Source organism: Bombina bombina, chromosome 4 (assembly GCF_027579735.1).
Source record: "Bombina bombina isolate aBomBom1 chromosome 4, aBomBom1.pri, whole genome shotgun sequence".
NCBI lineage: Eukaryota > Metazoa > Chordata > Amphibia > Anura > Bombinatoridae > Bombina > Bombina bombina.
The window spans coordinates 86,842,168-86,862,485 of NC_069502.1; the positions used below are offsets into that span (position 1 = coordinate 86,842,168).

The 20,318-nt window shown below is 35.9% G+C and overlaps 1 protein-coding gene across 2 annotated transcripts in view; it reads left to right on the top strand.

The window, feature by feature from the left end:
• Window positions 1–20,318, top strand: part of MSRA (methionine sulfoxide reductase A) — a 778,906-nt gene that overhangs the window by 517,309 nt on the left and 241,279 nt on the right. For both annotated transcript variants that reach the window (XM_053709536.1, XM_053709537.1), the window contains exon 5: window positions 3,402–3,506. In XM_053709536.1, coding sequence (XP_053565511.1) covers window positions 3,402–3,506 — 105 coding nt within the window. The remainder of the gene's footprint in view (window positions 1–3,401; window positions 3,507–20,318) is intronic.

Sequence of the window (20,318 nt, forward strand, 5' to 3'; positions counted from 1 at the left end):
CCCTCAACAGAAATCCTTTCAGATTATCATCATAAGTAGTATACACGTCTAGAGAAAATTTGATTGCCTCTAAACCATCTTTGTGTGGTATAGTGGAGTAAAGGCTGACTACGTCAACGGTCAGCCATTCACACTCCTCATCCCAGGAGATTTTATCCATGCTATTGAGTAGGTGGGTGGTATCCTTCAAATAAGAAGGTAACTGATAGACAATGGGCTGGAGTAGAGACTCTATCCAACCTGAAAGGTTTTCAAATAGAGAACCTATTCCTGAAACAATCGGTCTTCCTCTCACCTCCTCCAAGGATTTATGAACCTTGGGGAGGTGATGGAAGATAGGAATGACTGGTGATTGAACATTTAGAAAATCAAATGTCGCTTGATCTAGAATCCCCATCTCCAGCCCATCATCCAGCAAATCCACCAGTTCTCGCTTAAAATTAGCTGTGGGGTCTTTGTGTAAGTTAATATACACTTCTGGATCATTAATCTGGCGTTCTGCCTCTTGGGTATATGACAGTCTGTCCATGACAACAATGCTACCGCCCTTGTCAGCCTGTCTGATGACAATCGTATCTCTTTCTTTCAGGCTGTCAAGGGCACACAGCTCTTCCATGGACAAATTATTGTAATCTCTCTTATGATATTTAGTCAACTTGATCAAGTCTTCTTCCACCCTATGGTGAAAGGCCTCTAAAAAGGGACCTCTCTCCTTAGTGGGGTAGAAGACAGACTTGGGTTTAAACCCTGTGTGTCTTGATTTGATGGAGAAGTGTTGAGAAGTGGAGGATTCTGCATAGAGACCTTGTAGGGCAAAATAATCACAACCCTCATTGAAATCAATGATATCATGAATGTTGTGTTGGTCATTATCAGGATACTCAGGTAAGGAACCATTAGGTGCCTGAGTTGAATACAGTGATTCTTTATTAGAAAAAAACTTTTTTAGGGTAAGATCCCTAACTAATCTATTGACATCTATAATGGTTTCAAAAAGGTTAAACTTCTTAGTTGGCACAAATCCTAGGCCCATTCCTAATACTGATTCTTCCTCCTTAGTGAGTACTATTTGAGATAGATTGATAACCTTTATACTTTGTACTTGTTCCTGGCTGGCCTGCCCCTTCCTCCTCTTCGTCCTCTTTCTTCTCCTCTTCCTCTTACTCCCCCCCCCCTCTATGTCTGTCATGACCTTTTGAAAAAAAGGATGCTGATTATTAGATTTCAAACATAATCTGGTTGTGATGCTCAAACTATCACCATCCCCCTCACTATCACTTAAAAATTCTATATATATAAATAAATAACATATAATATAGTCACTCACAGAACTTACTGGACTGGCAAATTGATAGATTATAATCGTCAACTTGCCTATCCAGTGAGTACTGGGATTTAATATATATTTGATATTCAGTATTTAGTGCATTATACTAAGCATTCACTTTATGGTTTTACTCTGTAAACATAGTGGGTGGAATTATGGGTATATAAGGGTGATTAATATTCTGTTGGTTACACATTTTTTTAATGGATGTTGGTCTTGACAAAAGCTCGAGCAGGAGCTGAAACTTTGACCTATCTTACTATACATTTTGTATTTTTTTTAAGAAGTCCTCTGAGTGCAACATATATATATATATCTACTTTTGATCCCACCCACTACCACGACCACACCCACTAACCCCCTCTTTGCATGTGTTTAACCAATGCGCGATATGTAATATAACCATATATTTCCCCTGCCTGTTATCTTTTACTGGCACTAACTGCCTCTGTCCCCTAAACCCCCATCATGATTTTTACGACACCCCCTCTTCCCCCTGCATTCAGATATCTGTAACACTTTCCGTCTTTTTAACCTGTGTTTTAAGATATAATCTGTAAATTCCATCAAATTGCTTAGTATTGCTTCAGACTTGAAAAAGGAAGGAACTCTTCCGAAAGCTTGTCATCTTATAAATGTATAGTTAGTCCCATAAAAAAGTATCATTGTTCAATGCAATACTCTTGTTATTTTGATATCTAAATCTCTGGACTAGCATGGCTACTCCAATCAACGTATATATATATATACACACACATACACACAGTGCATTGCTATATATATATATATATATATATATATATATATATATATATATATATATATATATATATATATATATATATATATATATAGCAATGCACTGTGTGTATGTGTATACACATACACACACACATACACACAGTGCATTGCTATATATATATATATATACACACACACAAATACACACAGTGCATTGCTATATATATATATATATATATATATATATATATACATACACACACACACATACACACAGTGCGTTGCTATATATATATATATATATATATATATATATAGCAATGCACTGTGTGTATGTGTATACACATACACACACACATACACACAGTGCATTGCTATATATATATATATATATATATATATACACACACACATATACACACAGTGCATTGCTATATATATATATATATATATATATATATATATATATATATATATATATATATATATATATACCCAGTGGTATGAACCATAAAAGATGTTTGTAGTAACAAGCTACCAGTCATTTTGTCCCAATATGATAGATGGTAATCTGAAAAGATATTGCATTTTAACATTGTAATAATATGCACTTATTGCAAGTTATTGCTATATATTTAGGAAGTGATATACCCTCTGCTGCTAGTATCACTGATTGAATGATTTCTCTACTGATGTGCGACATTGCTTGTTTATCTTTAGACCAAATTTAAATAGTCATTTCCAGAGATATACATGCATCTAGTTTTACAAAATATTTTATATCTACATAAACTACTGTACAATCGCATATAGTTTACACACTATGTCAATATGATTTGCCTGCATAAATAAATAATTAAAATGAATCTTACAGAATGAGCTATGCTAATTTTATGCTTAAAATAATTTTATCTTTGTTTTGTGTGTGATTTAAATTGTATTTGGTGCACATTAAATCAATAAAATTCTGCTCTCATATGGTAATTGTGTTATTTTAATGTATGTACCCCTTGAGAGTCATGGCATACACTGGCATCAACTTACTATTAATGTCTTGAATGCTCACAAAGGCTGGCTTAATTATGCAAAGTGTGTTTTATTCATTTATTCTAACTAAAATAATGCTAAATATTAAATTAGAGAAAACCCTTTTCTATATAATTAAGGCTTAAATATATCAAACAAAGCTTTTTTGCAGTTTGCTAAATTATAGTTAAAAAGGACAGTTGTGTTGGAGGCTAATTTGTTATTTATTCATAAATAAATTGGAAGCAATGCTGGAAGTTTTGCATAACATATTGTATGGTAATGCTGTTTGATTGTGTCTTTTCAGGGAGAACAGGCCATGCAGAAGTAGCTCGGGTTGTGTACGAGCCAGAAAACATCAGCTTTGAGAAATTACTCAAGGTCTTCTGGGAGAATCATGACCCGACACAAGGTAGAGTGATGAGTGAGCCAGTATTTAATTATCTTACTAATTACAGCTGGGATAATTAGAGTTTGTGCTACATGTAAGAGATGAACCTTGAAATCACACAATATATGATTGCATTTTCTGACTGAGAAAGGGGGGGGTTTAGAGTGTCACTTCCACAAAGGGCTTCCTTACCTTTTAGTATGCAGACGATCTGGAAGTCCCCACAGGACAGAGATGTGTGGCTTTTCTTTTAAAATGCTGTTATCAGCAGCAGATAAACACTCTGTAGATCAAGCAAAAAGATTAAAAAAGAAAAAATGGCAGAAGAAAGTGTGTTGCACTCAGTAATGAACGTGTTAAATAATGTTTTTTTGTATTGTATATATTTTTTTTAATTTGTGCGCTGCACAGTTGAATAGTGATATTGATATAAATAACTGGAGAGTGTTTTTTTTTTTTTTTTAACTATGCACCATTTTAACCATTATATATTAAAGGGACATAATACTCATATGCTAAATCACTTGAAAGTGATGCAGCATAACTGTAAAAAGCTGACAAGAAAATGTCACTTTAACATCTTTTTGTAAAAAAGGAAAATATTTTACCTCAAAATGTCTTCAGCTCACCAGAGCAAGTGCTGTGTAAACAGTTATACTTCAGCTGCTGTCCAGCTGCAAGTTGAAAGAAAAAAACAAAACAATAGACAATTAGCAGTGCTGTGATGAGATTTCATAAAACTTTCTTAAACTAAATAGGGAAATAACATGACTGATGCACACTCCTTAGCTTGTCCTGGGACAAGCATCCTGACTGGCTGCTTAAAGTATCATTACAGTGGGGTGTGGATACTTTGAAAATTTTGAGGTAAATATCTTTTTTTTTCCTCTTTTTTTTTTAAAGTTTCAAAAACTTTTATTGAGATACAAATTGTATTTTGACACAAAAAGTCAATAAACATATAAATATGGGTGGCTCGCAGGACCCCAAACTTAAATATATGAGAAAAATGCAAATAGTTAATATATGTCATACATAAGAATAATATTATCCAGAATTTTAGATAATTGGGAAGGATGGATGAGGTGGGGGGGGAAAGAAAAGGGTCACGGTAGGGAAGGTTAATATCATCTAGCGAGTAAGTTTTAGGTACTGACCAAGGCGTTAGGTGTTCAAGTGGTATCATATCTTGCTCCCCAGTCTGCCCAGATAAGCTCAAAAAGATCTGACTTATTTAATGTGTAGAATATGTTTTTCTCCATTGTGTAGAATAGATATATGCCATTGAGTTTAGAATCATGGGCCAACTTGGAGGAGAAGTGTTTTTCCAGGATTTAGCAGTTGCTGTCTTGATCGCAGCAAGGAGATAAATACATAAGTAACCTTGATGCTTGGGGAGGGTGTGGGTCCCCATATGAATGAGGGCACTGGCGGGGGTCTTAGGGAGGGTTATACCTAATCCGAGTAACACATGGAAGCAAGTGTTCCATAAAGGCTTAAGTTTGGGGCAGGCCCACCAAATGTGCATTGTATCTCCTATATGTCGCAATTCTGCCAGCACATAGGAGAAGTAGAATCATACATTTTGTCTAGTCTTGTGTGGATGTAGTACCAGTGTGTCAGTAACTTGTCGTAGGTCTCAAATAACGTAACACAATGTAGTGTTTTTTTAGTAAGGATTAGTATAAGTTGCCAAGTTTGTAAAGGATACTTTAGATACTGTTCCCATTTGTGTAGGTGTGGTAGCTTGTTTTCGCATTCTGTGTTACCTATATGAGAGTAGTGTAGAGATAGAGGATTATATAGTCTATTACCCTGTTGCCATATGGTTTCCCATAGTGTGCAAGGACGGGACAATTCAGGTTTGAAGCCCCAACTGTTGAGAAAACTTTTCAGTCTAGTGTGTTCAAATTTCATATATTGAGGTATTGGGGTGTTGACTTTTATGTCTGCCAGTGTGCAGAAACATGGCTGTGTAGGGGAGGTCCAGAGGTCTGATACCAACTTTACCCACATTTGTGCCCATTTTTGGGGGTGAGACTCAGGGAGACCCATTAATAGGCCGGTAAGAGAGGTAATTGGGTAGGGGCTATGTGAGGGTAATATCTGATTTTATCCCAGATTGTGAGGCATTCACAAATTATGGGGTTAGTAATGTTTAAGGTTCAGCGAGAGTGGGGGGGGTTTCCAAATTAGGTCTGGTAGGTGGATATGGTGCGGCAAGGAGGCCTGCTCTATGACTTTCTATTTGCTAGGGGATTTTGTTGCCCCCCCATTGTGAGATATGTGTTAACATTGCCCCTTCATAATAATGGAAAATAGAGGGGGAGGCTATCCCTCCTCGGTGAAGAGGGCTCTGTAGGATTTTGTGAGCAACTCTAGGTGGTTTGTGTTGCCATATGTATTTAGTGAATTCACTTTGAAATTATTGAAGCAGATGGCTGGTGATTCTAACTGGGAGGCACCTAAAAAGGTATGTTATTTTAGGTAAGAATGACATTTTGAGGGCTGTTAGTCTCTCTTTCAAGGAAATATGTGTGTAGTCCCACCACTCTTTTAGGGTACGTAACTCGGACAACAGGGGGAGAAAGTTGTCTTTGATTATCTGCTATATGTTATGTGAGATCTTAACTCCTAGGTGGGTGACAAAGTTATTAACCAAATTTACATTATTTTGAGATTTGAGGTGTTGAAAGTTTCAGTTTTAGATAAATTCAATTTATAGAAGGACATATTCTTAAAGGAATCAAGAATATCCTTAAGTTTAGGAAATGAGGACATTGGGTCTGACGAGAAAATTGTGACATTGTCAGGATAAAGAGCTATTTTATGATTTGTACCGTGTAGAGTAATTCCATCTATTTGTTTATCTGCTCTAATTTTTTCTGCTGGGGGTTCAATTGCTAAAGCAAACAGGGGTGAGAGTGGACAGCCCTGTATAGTTCAATTGGAGATTGAGAATAGGGGTGAATGATAGCCTAAACCTTTGACTGTCGCTGTAGGAGCAGAGTACAACGCTTGAACAGCTATTAGGGTTTCCTCTAGGAACACGAAGGTTTTAAGGACTTCCCATAGGTAACTCCAGCTGACTCGATCGAACGCTTTCTCAGCATCTAGAGAGATGACGGAGAAAGGTTTATTAAGTCTGGTAGATTGAGTAAGGATATTAAGTAGTCCCCTGGTGTTATCAGGGCCTCCGTGATTGGGTACAAACCCCACTTGATCCAAGTTCATAAGATGGGGAAGCTGTAGGGATATGCAATTAGCTAATAATTTGGCATAGATTTTAACATCTAAGTTTATAAGAGAGATTGGTATATAACTGGAACAAAGGGACAGATCTTTTAGGGGCTTTGGGATGATTACAATCGGAGCTTCCAAGAATTCTCTGGAGAATTTGCCTTCCTCCTTGGCTAGGTTAAAAAAAACCTAAGAAGCAAAGGTGAGAGTTCATTAATATATGTTTTGTAGAAAAATGCAGGATACCCATCAGGGCCGGGGGGATTTAAAAGTTTTCATATTTTTAATAATACTTTTGATTCCTCTAAGTTTGAAAGGGGCTGTAAGGGATTCATGGTGCTCCTCTAGGAGAGTTGGCAATTTCAGGGTATCTAGGAACGCTCGAATGTCCGAGGAGGTAGCTGATGTATGTCCTATAGTCTTTTCTATATTATATAGTTCTGAATAACATTTTGAAAAACATGTGCCTATTTGTGAAGGTAGTTGGAAAGTCTGGTTCCCAGAATGTATTTGGTGTATTCGGGTGGTACTTGTCCTGTAATATCTTCCTTTTTTACATAGAGATGTTAAGGTGACATTTTCTAGTCAGCTTTTTACAGCTCTGCTGCATTACTTTCATGTACTTCAACATTTGGGTATCATGTCCCTTGAAGTTATATTCCTTTCCTTTTTCTAAAACCTGTCCTTAAATCCCAGGCCAAACCCATTGACTACCCTCATTTCCCCCCTCTCTTGGGCTACAGAGACTTTACTTTTCCTCCTTTTTGATGAGAGCGTTCCTAACTATCTAGATAGGAAGATGTGCGAGTTACATATTTAATTGGTACTCAAGTCTACATTCCATTCATATTTCAATGTATAAATAGGATGGTAATACATTGCTATTGCTTTGAGATAAATTTAATAAGAACTCTGCAGAAGGAAGTTGATCATAAAGCCCAATAAAGTGTACCAGAAGGCAATGGAAGATAGATTGTTCAGCCAAAGAAAGTTATACATCAGCTTACTATCTATTTTTTTAACTCCTACGCAAACAAAACACAATGCTACTTTAGAACATGTGAATATTACAATCTTAAAATGTGCATGTGCAGTTATTCTTGGTGGCCAATGATTGGATATGAAACAGCCTAAAAAGGTTTTAGAAGAATCATTTGTTTACAACAGTTAACAAGGACAACATTGTCATAAATATATCTTAATATTTTTACTGCTTTTAGGTGAATTTAATTTTCAAAGCCTTAGCTTTTTCACATTCCCAGTGCCAATCTCGGCATTGAATCAAGAAAACAATAGCGCCATACATTCTTAATGCTCATTGTGACAATGTTGCCACTTTTGAAGACTAAAATTAGCCCTAGATATAGAACAGATTGTGATGGCAACCAAAACTACAAGATCAACAGTCCTAGTCCTGTGGGGGAGCCCTGGGTATCAGAATATATTCCACCCTATTAATGTTTAAAGAGCTTTAGTAACATACCATATTGGACCTAAGAGAGGTAAAACAGATAAAGATGGAATGCATGATACATATTTATATGACCCAACTGCAGAAGCCCTGACATTTCAGATTTTGCATTAAAGGGATAATAAACACAGATTTTTTTTCTCTCAGTTATGTGCCCCAATATATGTAACATATACATGAATCTTCTATGAACAATATAATTCATTTTAACCCCTTTTTATACCAAAAAAGTCACCTGAAATAGCATATACCTGCTCATCCCCTCCATGTTAGCTTTTTGTGTGTGTTTTTTTCCAGGATCTTTCACTCAAACACAGTGCGACCGCTACAGCAAAACATTGGATTGCAATGTTGTGTAAGAAGCTGTGTACAAGCAAGATCTATTTTGCTAGTTTATAAATATTGTGGCCATAATATTCCAATACAGTTCTGTCAACCATTCTGTCCATAGGGAGTGCACTCAACTTTGCTGATCTGTGTGGTTGATTCTCCTGTTTCGTTTAACCACCTATTACATAAAGAAAACAAAAAGCAGAAACGAAGGGACTGTCTGGTATGTGTTACTACAAGTAATGCAGGCAGAAGATTCTGCCCGCTCACTGCTTTGCTTTGTCTGCCCTACAATTGGATAAATGGCAGCCAAAATGTGAAATAGGGCATGTGGAAGGTGAAATAGGGCATAATATTACATATACCTCATTATATAGAGTCTTGATGCTTGCAGGGTCAACTAATCTCAATATTTCTAGAGAATTATGGAATAATTAATATAATTCAGGAGGAAATTCAGATAAGAATGGGGGTGAATTTCAGACACCACAAGGCGTATTGAGTCTTTTCCAGGACACAATGCGGAAGACTATAAAAGCTCAGCCTGAGTAAAATAAATGTAGTGTCCGTGAATAAATAAATAAACCTCATACTCTCATACTCTAACCAATTATAATTGTGTTGAACCTGTGCATACCTGTATATTGGAATCAAATCAACACATATACAGCACCTGTATCTCCTGCAGTAGATGCGCACTGTAGGGCTCTGCACTTGCCCACACTCTTGCATAAAAGTCCAACACAGAAACAGCTGCACCTTTGTATCCAAATAATGCCCAAAAAATTATTTGGATAAAAAGGTGCTGCTGTTTCTGTGTTGGACTTTCATACATGTAAGTTGGATTCAGAGCTATTACCCTTTCTGGATTTGTAAAAAAACCCAGACAAGATGATATACATTCCATGATAAGTCAAGAAAGTACCAAAAAGTCTAATTACAAACCAAAGGAGTGTGTAAGAAACATAACTAAATGTGTTTTGAGCTAGTGGCTCAGTCAATCTGAAAAAAACTTAGGCAAAAGTGATCAATTATATTATAATAATATTATTTTTGTATTCAAGTGTTTGTTTTTGTTTTATAAGAAACAAAAGTAGTATGAGGACAAACACTTCAGTGACTCAATCTAAGCTACACCTTAAAAATTACAACCTTTCCTCAAATTGTATCATAAAAAGGAAAATAAATACAATAAAGGTTAGCGCTAAATGAACAGCAGATTGATATGTTGTAAGACACTATGTAAATAACCAATATATAAAGTAATAAAATATGTACCCTGTATCAATTGTAAATTATAGTAAATCACATATACTAGACATAACGTTAATCATCACTTTAATAAAAGATATAGATAAAAAATCAACACTAAAAATCTACTATAGTCAGGTTAAAAATATGCTAATATAACATTAGAAACAATCACTTTGCAAGGTAAAATTATCAACCATTGGAATCACACTGCAGTGTATGATTAATAACATACAAAAGTAGGTAAGGACCACATAAAAGTTAAAAAACAGGATTGGACACCTTATGCTGCTATTCAGGCAATAGATTAGAAAAGTCTCTGAGTGAGGTGAATCTTAATACCTTAAAAATCCTGAATTAAAGGAAACCTGAAGATTACGGATAGTTGCAGATTGAACAAACAAACTATCACCAGCGAGCCTGGCGTGGCTCTATGCAAACCTGAATAGATCCGGTTCACGTGACCATGTTTGCTGGGGTTTGGTTGGATGTCAGCATTTCACAATCCTAGACGTGGGATTGGTTGAATGTCGGCTTTGTGTAGATAAGTAGAATCTTGGCTCCAAACAGACTATGTCTGTATCTGTATTTTTCTTGTAAAATATGCCACTGCGAGATCCTACCAGTCACTGTTATCTTATGTGATCTGTGCCGAGGACTCGAATGCAGGGTAAGTAGAATGTCTCAAAAATAAGTGCTATGCTCTCTACGCATTTCGGCCTGGGTGTCCTTTATCAAGTTGTTCACTGTGGGTTTGGTTGTTCTTTAAATAGCATACATGAAAGTCTTATTGGTCCTTTGGGGTAGTTAATTAATCTATCAGCAAATAGCTGTGAGAAAGGTAAGGGTATAATTGACAGTTGCATTTACCAATCAACTTCAAAACAATGTTGTAGTCAAAATTTACTGTGTAAATATACAGATTAACAGATATAGAAATGTCAAATAAATACATTTCAAAATCTGATATAATAGTGATCATAGTATTTAAAGGGTTAGAACATAGTGTGTCATAAAAAGTGATGATTTAGAAAGATAAATATCTATATAGATATTATGTGTATAGGTGTTCTTATTTATAGAGGATGAACCATCAGTATAATAGAAGTGAAATATTGATGTGAAGAAAGGTTACATAAAGGAATCTAGAAGACACACTAGATATAAGACCTATAGGTATTTAATATATTAAATTCATATGTTTGTGCAAAAAACTGTGACATTTTAATTATTTCTATGTAAAGGATAATCATAAAAAATAATAAAAATGATATAATAATAAAAAAGAAGAAATAAAGGATAAAAAATAATAATAAAGGATGAAAAAAAATAATAAAGAATAATACTAATATATATTACGTGAATCTGATACAAAGAAGACAGAATTAGAGATCAATGTAATTAAATTTCATAATTTTTGGAGTTATAAGATTAGATTTACAAATCTCATCAAATTAGATTAAAATTTAAAATTAAAATTAGATTAAAAAGTTTAAATCAAATTCATTGTAAAGTCCCAAGGGGTATAGAGTTCTGAAATTAAAAATGTACTCAAGCTCTTATAAGTAGATGTGTTTAAATATTACCTCCTCTACTGTTTGAAAATACTTTTTTAACACCCCAAAATTTAAAGTGTCTAGTGTCTCCATTATGAACTTCTGAAAAGTGTTTGTACAGTGCAGTTTGAGGATTTTTTCTTTATTAAAAAATAGGTGCTCACGTATTCTGTCCCTTAGAAATCTACTCATCTGTTCAAAATATTGCAGATAACGTACATTGGATACAGTAAATGACGTTCTTATCGTTGCATCTTATTACTTATTTCATTTTGATATATTTTTCTGTGTTATGGGATTTTACCTCCTTTATTTTTGTACTATGTTTGCATGCTTTACATGTATAGCATGGATAAAATCCCACTAGTTTTGTTCCTATGAGATCTATATCAGAATTTTTATTTTTATATTTGCTGGGAGATAAGAAGTTTTTTAAGTTTTTTGCCCTTTTGAATATAACATCGGGACTATCTTTAGCTTTACTACCTAAAATCTGATCCTTTTTGATGAAATGCCAATGTCTTTTAATTTTTTTTTATTTATTTCAAAGTGCTGGGAGCTATAATTAGTAATAAAAGGTATAAATAATGTGTCATCTTGGTTTGGTGATGTTTTTGTCTTTATAGTATATTCATGTTTAGTAGTTAACTTTGTTCTATCTATGTGTTTAACTTCATGTTTATTATTTTGTATAGTTTGCATATTGTACCCTTTTTCTTTAAACCTTTCAGTAAGTATTTCTGATTGTGCCTAATGTTTTCTATGTTTGAACGTTTTTTTTGATGCAGAGGAATTGTCCTTTAGGTATGTTTGTCTTCCATTTTTCGAGGTGACAACTCTCATTGTGAATGTAATTGTTAGCATCAATTAGTATAAAATGGGTTTTGGTGTTCATCTGCTTATTTTGAATTTCAATCTCTATATCTAAAAAATGAATTTTATTAAAACTATATTTGTGTGTGAAACTCAGGCCAAAATTGTCTGTATTCATATCTTCGATGAAAATCTCAAGTAGTTCAACATCTGCTCTCCAAATCATGAAGATGTCATGTATATAGCGATTGTTGAGCACAAGGTTCGCCTCCCAGTCACCTTGTGCTATTAAAAGATTTTCAAAATGCCCCATAAATAAATTGGCATAACTGGGGGCGAACCTCGTGCCCATCGCTGTGCCTTTAGTTTGCATAAAAAGTTGCTAATTAAAAAGAAAAACATTATTGTTAATAAATTCTATACATTCTAATAAAAAGATTTTTTGATCCTTGGCTATATTTTCGGCCTCATCTAAAAAGTATTTGGCAGCAGCAAGACCTAATGTATGGTTGATATTAGTGTAGAGTGAATTGATGTCACAGGTGAACAGAAGATAGTTATCCTCCCAATTAACAGTATTCAGAGTATTTATAAATTGAGTGTAATCTTTGAGGTAACCTGGAAGTTTTGTAACGTAACTTTGTAAAAAGAAATCCACGTATTGGGATAAGTTTGATATCAGTACCGGAGATTATGGGCCATCCAGGGGGTCTATGTAAATCTTTATGAACTTTTGGAAAAAAAAGAATGTTGCAATTCTGGGGTATTGTACATTTAAGAAATCAAATTCAGAGTTGGTTAAAATACCTTTTATTAAAGTGATTATTAACTTTATGCCTAGTATATGTGATTTACTATAACTTACGATTGATACAGGGTACATATTTTATTACTTTATATATTAGTTATTCACATGCACCTAGATTACGAGTTTTGCGTTCCAGTTTTAACGCTGAAAAAATGTCCATTTCAGCGTAAAAACCAGAACGCAGCCATTACTAGCCTTGTAGGTATAGCTGTACCGCAAGCATTTTAGCCTCTAACGCAACGTCAATCCTGCACTCAAAAAAATTACGTTTTTGCGTGGGATTTCCATAGCGCTGGTATTACAAGTTGTGCGGTGAGGCTAAAACGCTTGCGTTACAGCCTATACCGACATGATTCGTTCCTATATCTGAGACCAGTAGTTATGGGCTTTGCGCAACAAAACTGTTACACAAAACTCATAACTAAACTGTTAGAAAGTACACTAACACCCATAAACTATCTATTAACCCTCAAACCGAGGCCCTCCCGCATCACAAACACTAAATTAAACTTATTAACACCCAACATCGCCGCCACTAATAACATTTCTTTCATGTAATTAGCAAGAGTCCATGAGCTAGTGACGTATGGGATATACATTCCTACCAGGAGGGGCAAAGTTTCCCAAACCTTAAAATGCCTATAAATACACCCCTCACCACACCCACAATTCAGTTTTACAAACTTTGCCTCCGATGGAGGTGGTGAAGTAAGTTTGTGCTAGATTCTACGTTGATATGCGCTCCACAGCAAGTTGGAGCCCGGTTTTCCTCTCAGCGTGCAGTGAATGTCAGAGGGATGTGAGGAGAGTATTGCCTATTTGAATGCAGTGATCTCCTTCTACGGGGTCTATTTCATAGGTTCTCTGTTATCGGTCGTAGAGATTCATTTCTTACCTCCCTTTTCAGATCGACGATATACTCTTATATATACCATTACCTCTGCTGATTCTCGTTTCAGTACTGGTTTGGCTTTCTACAAACATGTAGATGAGTGTCCTGGGGTAAGTAAATCTTATTTTCTGTGACACTCTAAGCTATGGTTGGGCACTTTGTTTATAAAGTTCTAAATATATGTATTCAAACATTTATTTGCCTTGACTCAGAATGTTCAACTTTCCTTATTTTTCAGACAGTCAGTTTCATATTTGGGATAATGCATTTGAATTAATCATTTTTTCTTACCTTCAAAAATTTGACTCTTTTTTTCCTGTGGGCTGTTAGGCTCGCGGGGGCTGAAAATGCTTCATTTTATTGCGTCATTCTTGGCGCGGACTTTTTTGGCGCAAAAATTCTTTTCCGTTTCCGGCGTCATACGTGTCGCCGGAAGTTGCGTCATTTTTTGACGTTATTTTGCGCCAAAAATGTCGGCGTTCCGGATGTGGCGTCATTTTTGGCGCCAAAAGCATTTAGGCGCCAAATAATGTGGGCGTCTTATTTGGCGCTAAAAAATAAGGGCGTCGCTTTTGTCTCCACATTATTTAAGTCTTATTTTTTTCAGTGCTTCTGGTTGCTAGAAGCTTGTTCTTTGGCATTTTTTCCCATTCCTGAAACTGTCATTTAAGGAATTTGATCAATTTTGCTTTATATGTTGTTTTTTCTCTTACATATTGCAAGATGTCTCACGTTGCATCTGAGTCAGAAGATACTACAGGAAAATCGCTGTCTACTGCTGGAGCTACCAAGCTAAGTGTATCTGCTATAATTTTTGGTATCTGTTTCTCCAGCTGTTGTTTGTATTGCATGTCATGACAAACTTATTAATGCAGATAAAATTTCCTTTAGTACTGTTACATTACCTGTTGCTGTTCCGTCAACATCTAATTTTCAGAGTGTTCCTGATAAACATAAGAGATTTTATTTTTTAAATCCATTAAGAAGGCTATGTCTGTTATTTCTCCTTCTAGTTTACATAAAAGTCTTTTAAAACTTCTCTTTTTTCAGATGAATTTTTAAATGAACATCATCATTCTGATACTGATAATGGTTCTTCTGGTTCAGAGGTTTCTGTCTCAGAGGTTGATGCTGATAAATCTTTGTATTTGTTCAAGATGGAATTTATTCGTTCTTTATTTAAAGAAGTATTAATTGCATTAGAAATAGAGGATTCTGGTCCTCTTGATTCTAAATCTAAACGTTTAAATAAGGTTTTTAAATCTCCTGTAGTTATTCCAGAAGTGTTTAATCTCCCTGATGCTATTTCTGAAGTAATTTCCAGGGAATGGAATAATTTGGGTAATTCTTTTACTCCTTCTAAACGTTTAAGCAATTATATCCTGTGCCATCTGACAGATTAGAGTTTTTTTGGGACAAAATCCCTAAGGTTATGGGGCTGTCTCTACTCCTGCTAAATGTGCTACTATTCCTACGGCAGATAGTAATTCATTTAAGGATCCTTTAGATAGGAAAATTGAATCCTTTCTAAGAAAAGCTTACTTATGTTCAGGTAATCTTCTTAGACTTGCTATATTTTTAGCGGATGTTGCTGCAGCTTCAACTTTTTGGTTAGAAGCTTTAGCGCAACAAGTAACAGATCATAATTTTATAGCATTATTATTATTCTATAACATGCTAATAATTTTATTGGTGATACCATCTTTTGATATCATTAGAGTTGATGTCAGGTATATGTCTCTAGCTATTTTAGCTAGAAAAGCTTTATGGATTAAACTTGGAATACTGATATGTCTTCTAAGTCAACTTTGCTTTCCCTTTCTTTCCAGGGTAATAAATTATTATTTCAACTGTTTCTGGAAGGAAGGGAACTTTTTTTCCAAAGGATAAAAAATCTAAGGTAAATTTAGGTCTAATAATCATTTCGTTCCTTTCCTCACAATAAGGAACAAAAGCCTGATCCTTCATTCTCAGGAGCGGTATCAGTTTGGAAACTATTTCCAGTTTGGAATATATCCAAGCCTTTTAGAAAACCTATAGCCAGCTCCTAAGTACCCATGAAGGTGCGGACCTTATTCCAGCTCAGCTGGTATGGGGCAGATTACGTTTTCTTCAAAGAAATTTTGATCAATTCCGTTCTCAATTTCTGGTTTCAGAACATTGTTTCAGAAAGGTACAGAATTGGCTTCAGTTAAGGCCTCCTGCTAAGAGATTTTTTTCTTTCCCGTGTCCCAGTTAACACAGCAAAGGCTCAGCATTTCTGAAATGTGTTTCAGATCTAGAGTTGGCTGGAGTAATTATGCCAGTTCCAGTTCTGGAACAGGGGCTGGGGTTTTATTTTATCTCTTCATTGTACCAAAGAAGGTCAATTCCTTCAGACCAGTTCCGGATCTATCAATATTGAATCGTTATGTAAGGATACCAACATTCAAGATGGTTACTGTAGGACTGTCCTGCCTTTTGTTTAGCAAGGGCATTATATGTCTACAATAGATTTACAGGATGTGTATCTACATATTCCGATTCATCCAGATCACTTTTAGTGTCTGAGATTCTCTTTTTAGACAAGCATTACCAGTTTTGTGGCTCTACCGTTTGGCCTAGCCTCAGTTCCAAGAATTTTTTTCAAAGGTTCTCGGTGCCCTTCTTTCTGTAATCAGAGAACAGGGTTTTTTGGTATTTCCTTATTGGACAATATCTGGGTACTTGCTCAGTCTTCTCATTTTCGAAGAATCTCATACGAATCGACTTGTGTTGTTTCTTCAAGTTCATGGTTGGAGGATCAATTTACCAATCAGTTCATTGATTCCTCAGACAAGTGTAACCTTTTTAGGTTTCTAGAATAGATTCAGTGTCTATGACTCTGTCCTTGTCAGACAAGAGAAGTTTAACATTGATATCAGCTTGTCAAAACCTTCAGTCACAATCATTCCCTTTGGTAGCCTTATGCATGGAAATTTTAGGTCTTAGGACTGCCGCATCAGATGCGATCTCCTTTGCTCGTTTTCACATGCGACCTCTTCAGCTCTGTATGCTGAACCAATGGTGCAGGGATTACTCAAAGATATCTCAATTAATATCTTTAAACCGATTATACGACACTCTCTGACATGGTGGGCAGATCACCATCGTTTAGTTCAGGGGGCTTCTTTGTTCTTCCGACCTGGACTATAATCTCAACAGATGCAAGTCTTACAGGTTGGGGAGCTGTGTGGGGGTATCTGACGGCACAAGGGGTTTGGGAATCTCAGGAGGTGAGATTTCCGATCAATATTTTGGAACTCCGTGCAATTTCAGAGCTCTTCAGTCTTGGCCTCTTCTGAAGAGAGAGTTGTTCATTTGTTTTCAGATAGACAATGTCACAACTGTGGCATACATCAATCATCAAGGAGGGACTCACAGTCCTCTGGCTATGAAAGAAGTATCTCGAATTTTGGTTTGGGCGGAATCCAGCTCCTGTCTAATCTCTGCGGTTCATATCCCAGGTATGGACAATTGGAAAGCGGATTATCTCAGTCGCCAAACGTTGCACCTGGGCGAATGGTCTTCACCCAGAGGTATTTCCTCAGATTGTTCAAATGTGGGAACTCTCAGAAATAGATCTGATGGCTTCTCATCTAAACAAGAAACTTCCCTGGTATCTGTCCGGATCCAGGGATCCTCGGGCGGAGGCAGTGGATGCATTATCTCTTCCTTACAAGTGTCATCCTGCCTATATCTTTCCGCCTCTAGTTCTTCTTCCAAGGGTATTCTCTAATATTCTAAAGGAATGCTTGTTTGTCCTGCTGGTAGCTCCAGCATGGCCTCACAGGTTTTGGTATGCGGATCTTGTCCGGATGGCCTCTTGCCAGCTGTGGACTCTTCCGTTAAGACCAGTCTTTCTGTCTCAAGGTTCTTTTTTCCATCAGGATCTCAAAACCTTAATTTTAAGGTGTGGAGTTTGAACGCTTGATTCTTGGTCAAAGAGGTTTCTCTGACTCTGTGATTGATACTATGTGACAGGCTCGTAAATCTGTATCTAGAGAGATATATTATAGAGTCTGGAAGACTTATATTTCTTCAGGATGGTTTAGATAAAGGTTTGTCCGCAAGTTTCTTGAAAGACAAATCTCTGCTCTTTCTGTTCTTTTTCACAGAAGGATTGCTAATCTTCCTGATATTCATTGTTTTGTACAAGCTTTGGTTCGTATAAAACCTGTCATTAAGTCAATTTCTCCTCTTTGGAGTTTGAATTTGGTTCTGGGGGCTCTTCAAGCTTCTCCTTTTGAACCCATGCATTCTTTGGTCGTTATATTACTTTCTTGGAAAGTTTTGTTTCTTTTGGCCATCTCTTCTGCCAGAAGAGTCTCTGAATTATCTACTCTTTTTTGTGAGTCTCCTTTTCTGATTTTGCATCAGGATAAGGCGGTGCTACGAACTTCTTTTGAATTTTTTACCTAAGGTTGTGAATTCTAACAACATTAGTAGAGAAATTGTGGTTCCTTCATTATGTCCTAATCCTATGAATTCTAAGGAGAAATCATTGCATTCTTTGGATGCTGTTAGAGCTTTGTAATATTATGTTGAAGCTACTAAGTCTTTCCGAAAGACTTCTAGTCTATTTGTCATCTTTTCCGGTTCTAGAAAAGACCAGAAAGCTTCTGCCATTTCTTTGGCATCTTGGTTGAAATCTTTATTTCATCATGCCTATGTTGAGTCGGGTAACACTCCGCCTCAAAGGATTACAGCTCATTCTACTAGGTCAGTTTCTACTTCCTGGGCGTTTAAGAATGAAGCTTCGGTTGATCAGATTTGCAAAACAGCAACTTGGTCCTCTTTGCATACTTTTACTAAATTCTACCATTTTGATGTGTTTTCTTCTTCTGAAGCAGTTTTTGGTAGAAACGTACTTCAGGCAGTGGTTTCAGTTTGAATCTTCTGCTTATGTTTTTTCATTAAAATTTTATTCTGGGTGTGGATTATTTTCAGCAGGAATTGGCTGTCTTTATTTTATCCCTCCCTCTCTAGTGACTCTTGTGTGGAAAGATCCACATCTTGGGTAATCATTATCCCATACGTCACTAGCTCATGGACTCTTGCTAATTACATGAAAGAAAACATAATTTATGTAAGAACTTACCTGATAAATTCATTTCTTTCATATTAGCAAGAGTCCATGAGGCCCGCCCTTTTTTGTGGTGGTTTTGATTTTTTTGTATAAAGCACTATTATTCCAATTCCTTATTTTATATGCTTTCACACTTTTTTCTTATCACCCCACTTCTTGGCTATTCGTTAAACTGAATTGTGGGTGTGGTGAGGGGTGTATTTATAGGCATTTTAAGGTTTGGGAAACTTTGCCCCTCCTGGTAGGAATGTATATCCCATACGTCACTAGCTCATGGACTCTTGCTAATATGAAAGAAATGAATTTATCAGGTAAGTTCTTACATAAATTATGTTTTATTAACCCCTATTCCGCCGCTCCCCGACATTGTCACCACTATAATAAGGTTATTAACCCCTATTCCCCCGCTTCCGACATCACCGCCACTAAATAAAGTTAATAATCCCTAAATCTCTGGCCTCCCACATCACCGCCACTAAATAAACTTATTAACCCCTAAACTGCCAGCCCCCCCCCCCCCCATCGCAAAAAACAAAATTAAACTATTAACCCCTAAACCTAACAACTCCCTAACTTTAAATTAAAATTTCAATATTCCTATCTTAAAATAAATAAAAACTTATCTGTGAAATTTAAAAAAACTAAGTTTAAACTAACAATTAACCTAACAACTATTATACTAAAATTAAAATAACTATCAATTAAATAAACTAAATTAAACATTAAAAAAACCTAACACTACTAAAAAAAAAAATAATTACAAAATTACAAAAAATAAAAAATACTAAATTACAAAAAATAACAAACACTAAATTATGAAAATTAACAAACAATTACACCTAATCTAATAGCCCTAGAAAAATAAAAAAGCCCCCCCAAAATAAAAAAAACCCTAGCCTACAATAAACTACCAATAGCCCTTAAAGGCCATTTGTAGGGCATTGCCCTAAATAAATCAGCTCTTTTCCCTGTAAAAATATACAAAGACCCTCCAACAGTAAAACCCACCACCCAACCAACCCCCCCAAAAAAGGGCATTTTTTATGGGCTTTGCACTTAAAAGGGCATTTAGCTATTTTGCATTGCCCTGAAAAGGGCTTTTAGCTCTTTCAAGAAAGCCCAAACCCTAATCTAAAAAAAAAACACACCCTTAAAAAGTAAAAAAAAAAACGCCTAACACTAACCCCCGAAGATCCACTTACAGTTTTTCAAGTTCGGAAATCCAGACGGCGAGAATTCTTCATCCAGGCGGCATCTTCTATCTTCCTCCAGACTGTGTCTTCTATCTTCATCCAGGCGGCCTCTTCTATCTTCATCCCGGCGGCATCTTCTATCTTCAGCCCAGCGGCGCGGAGCAGGTCCATC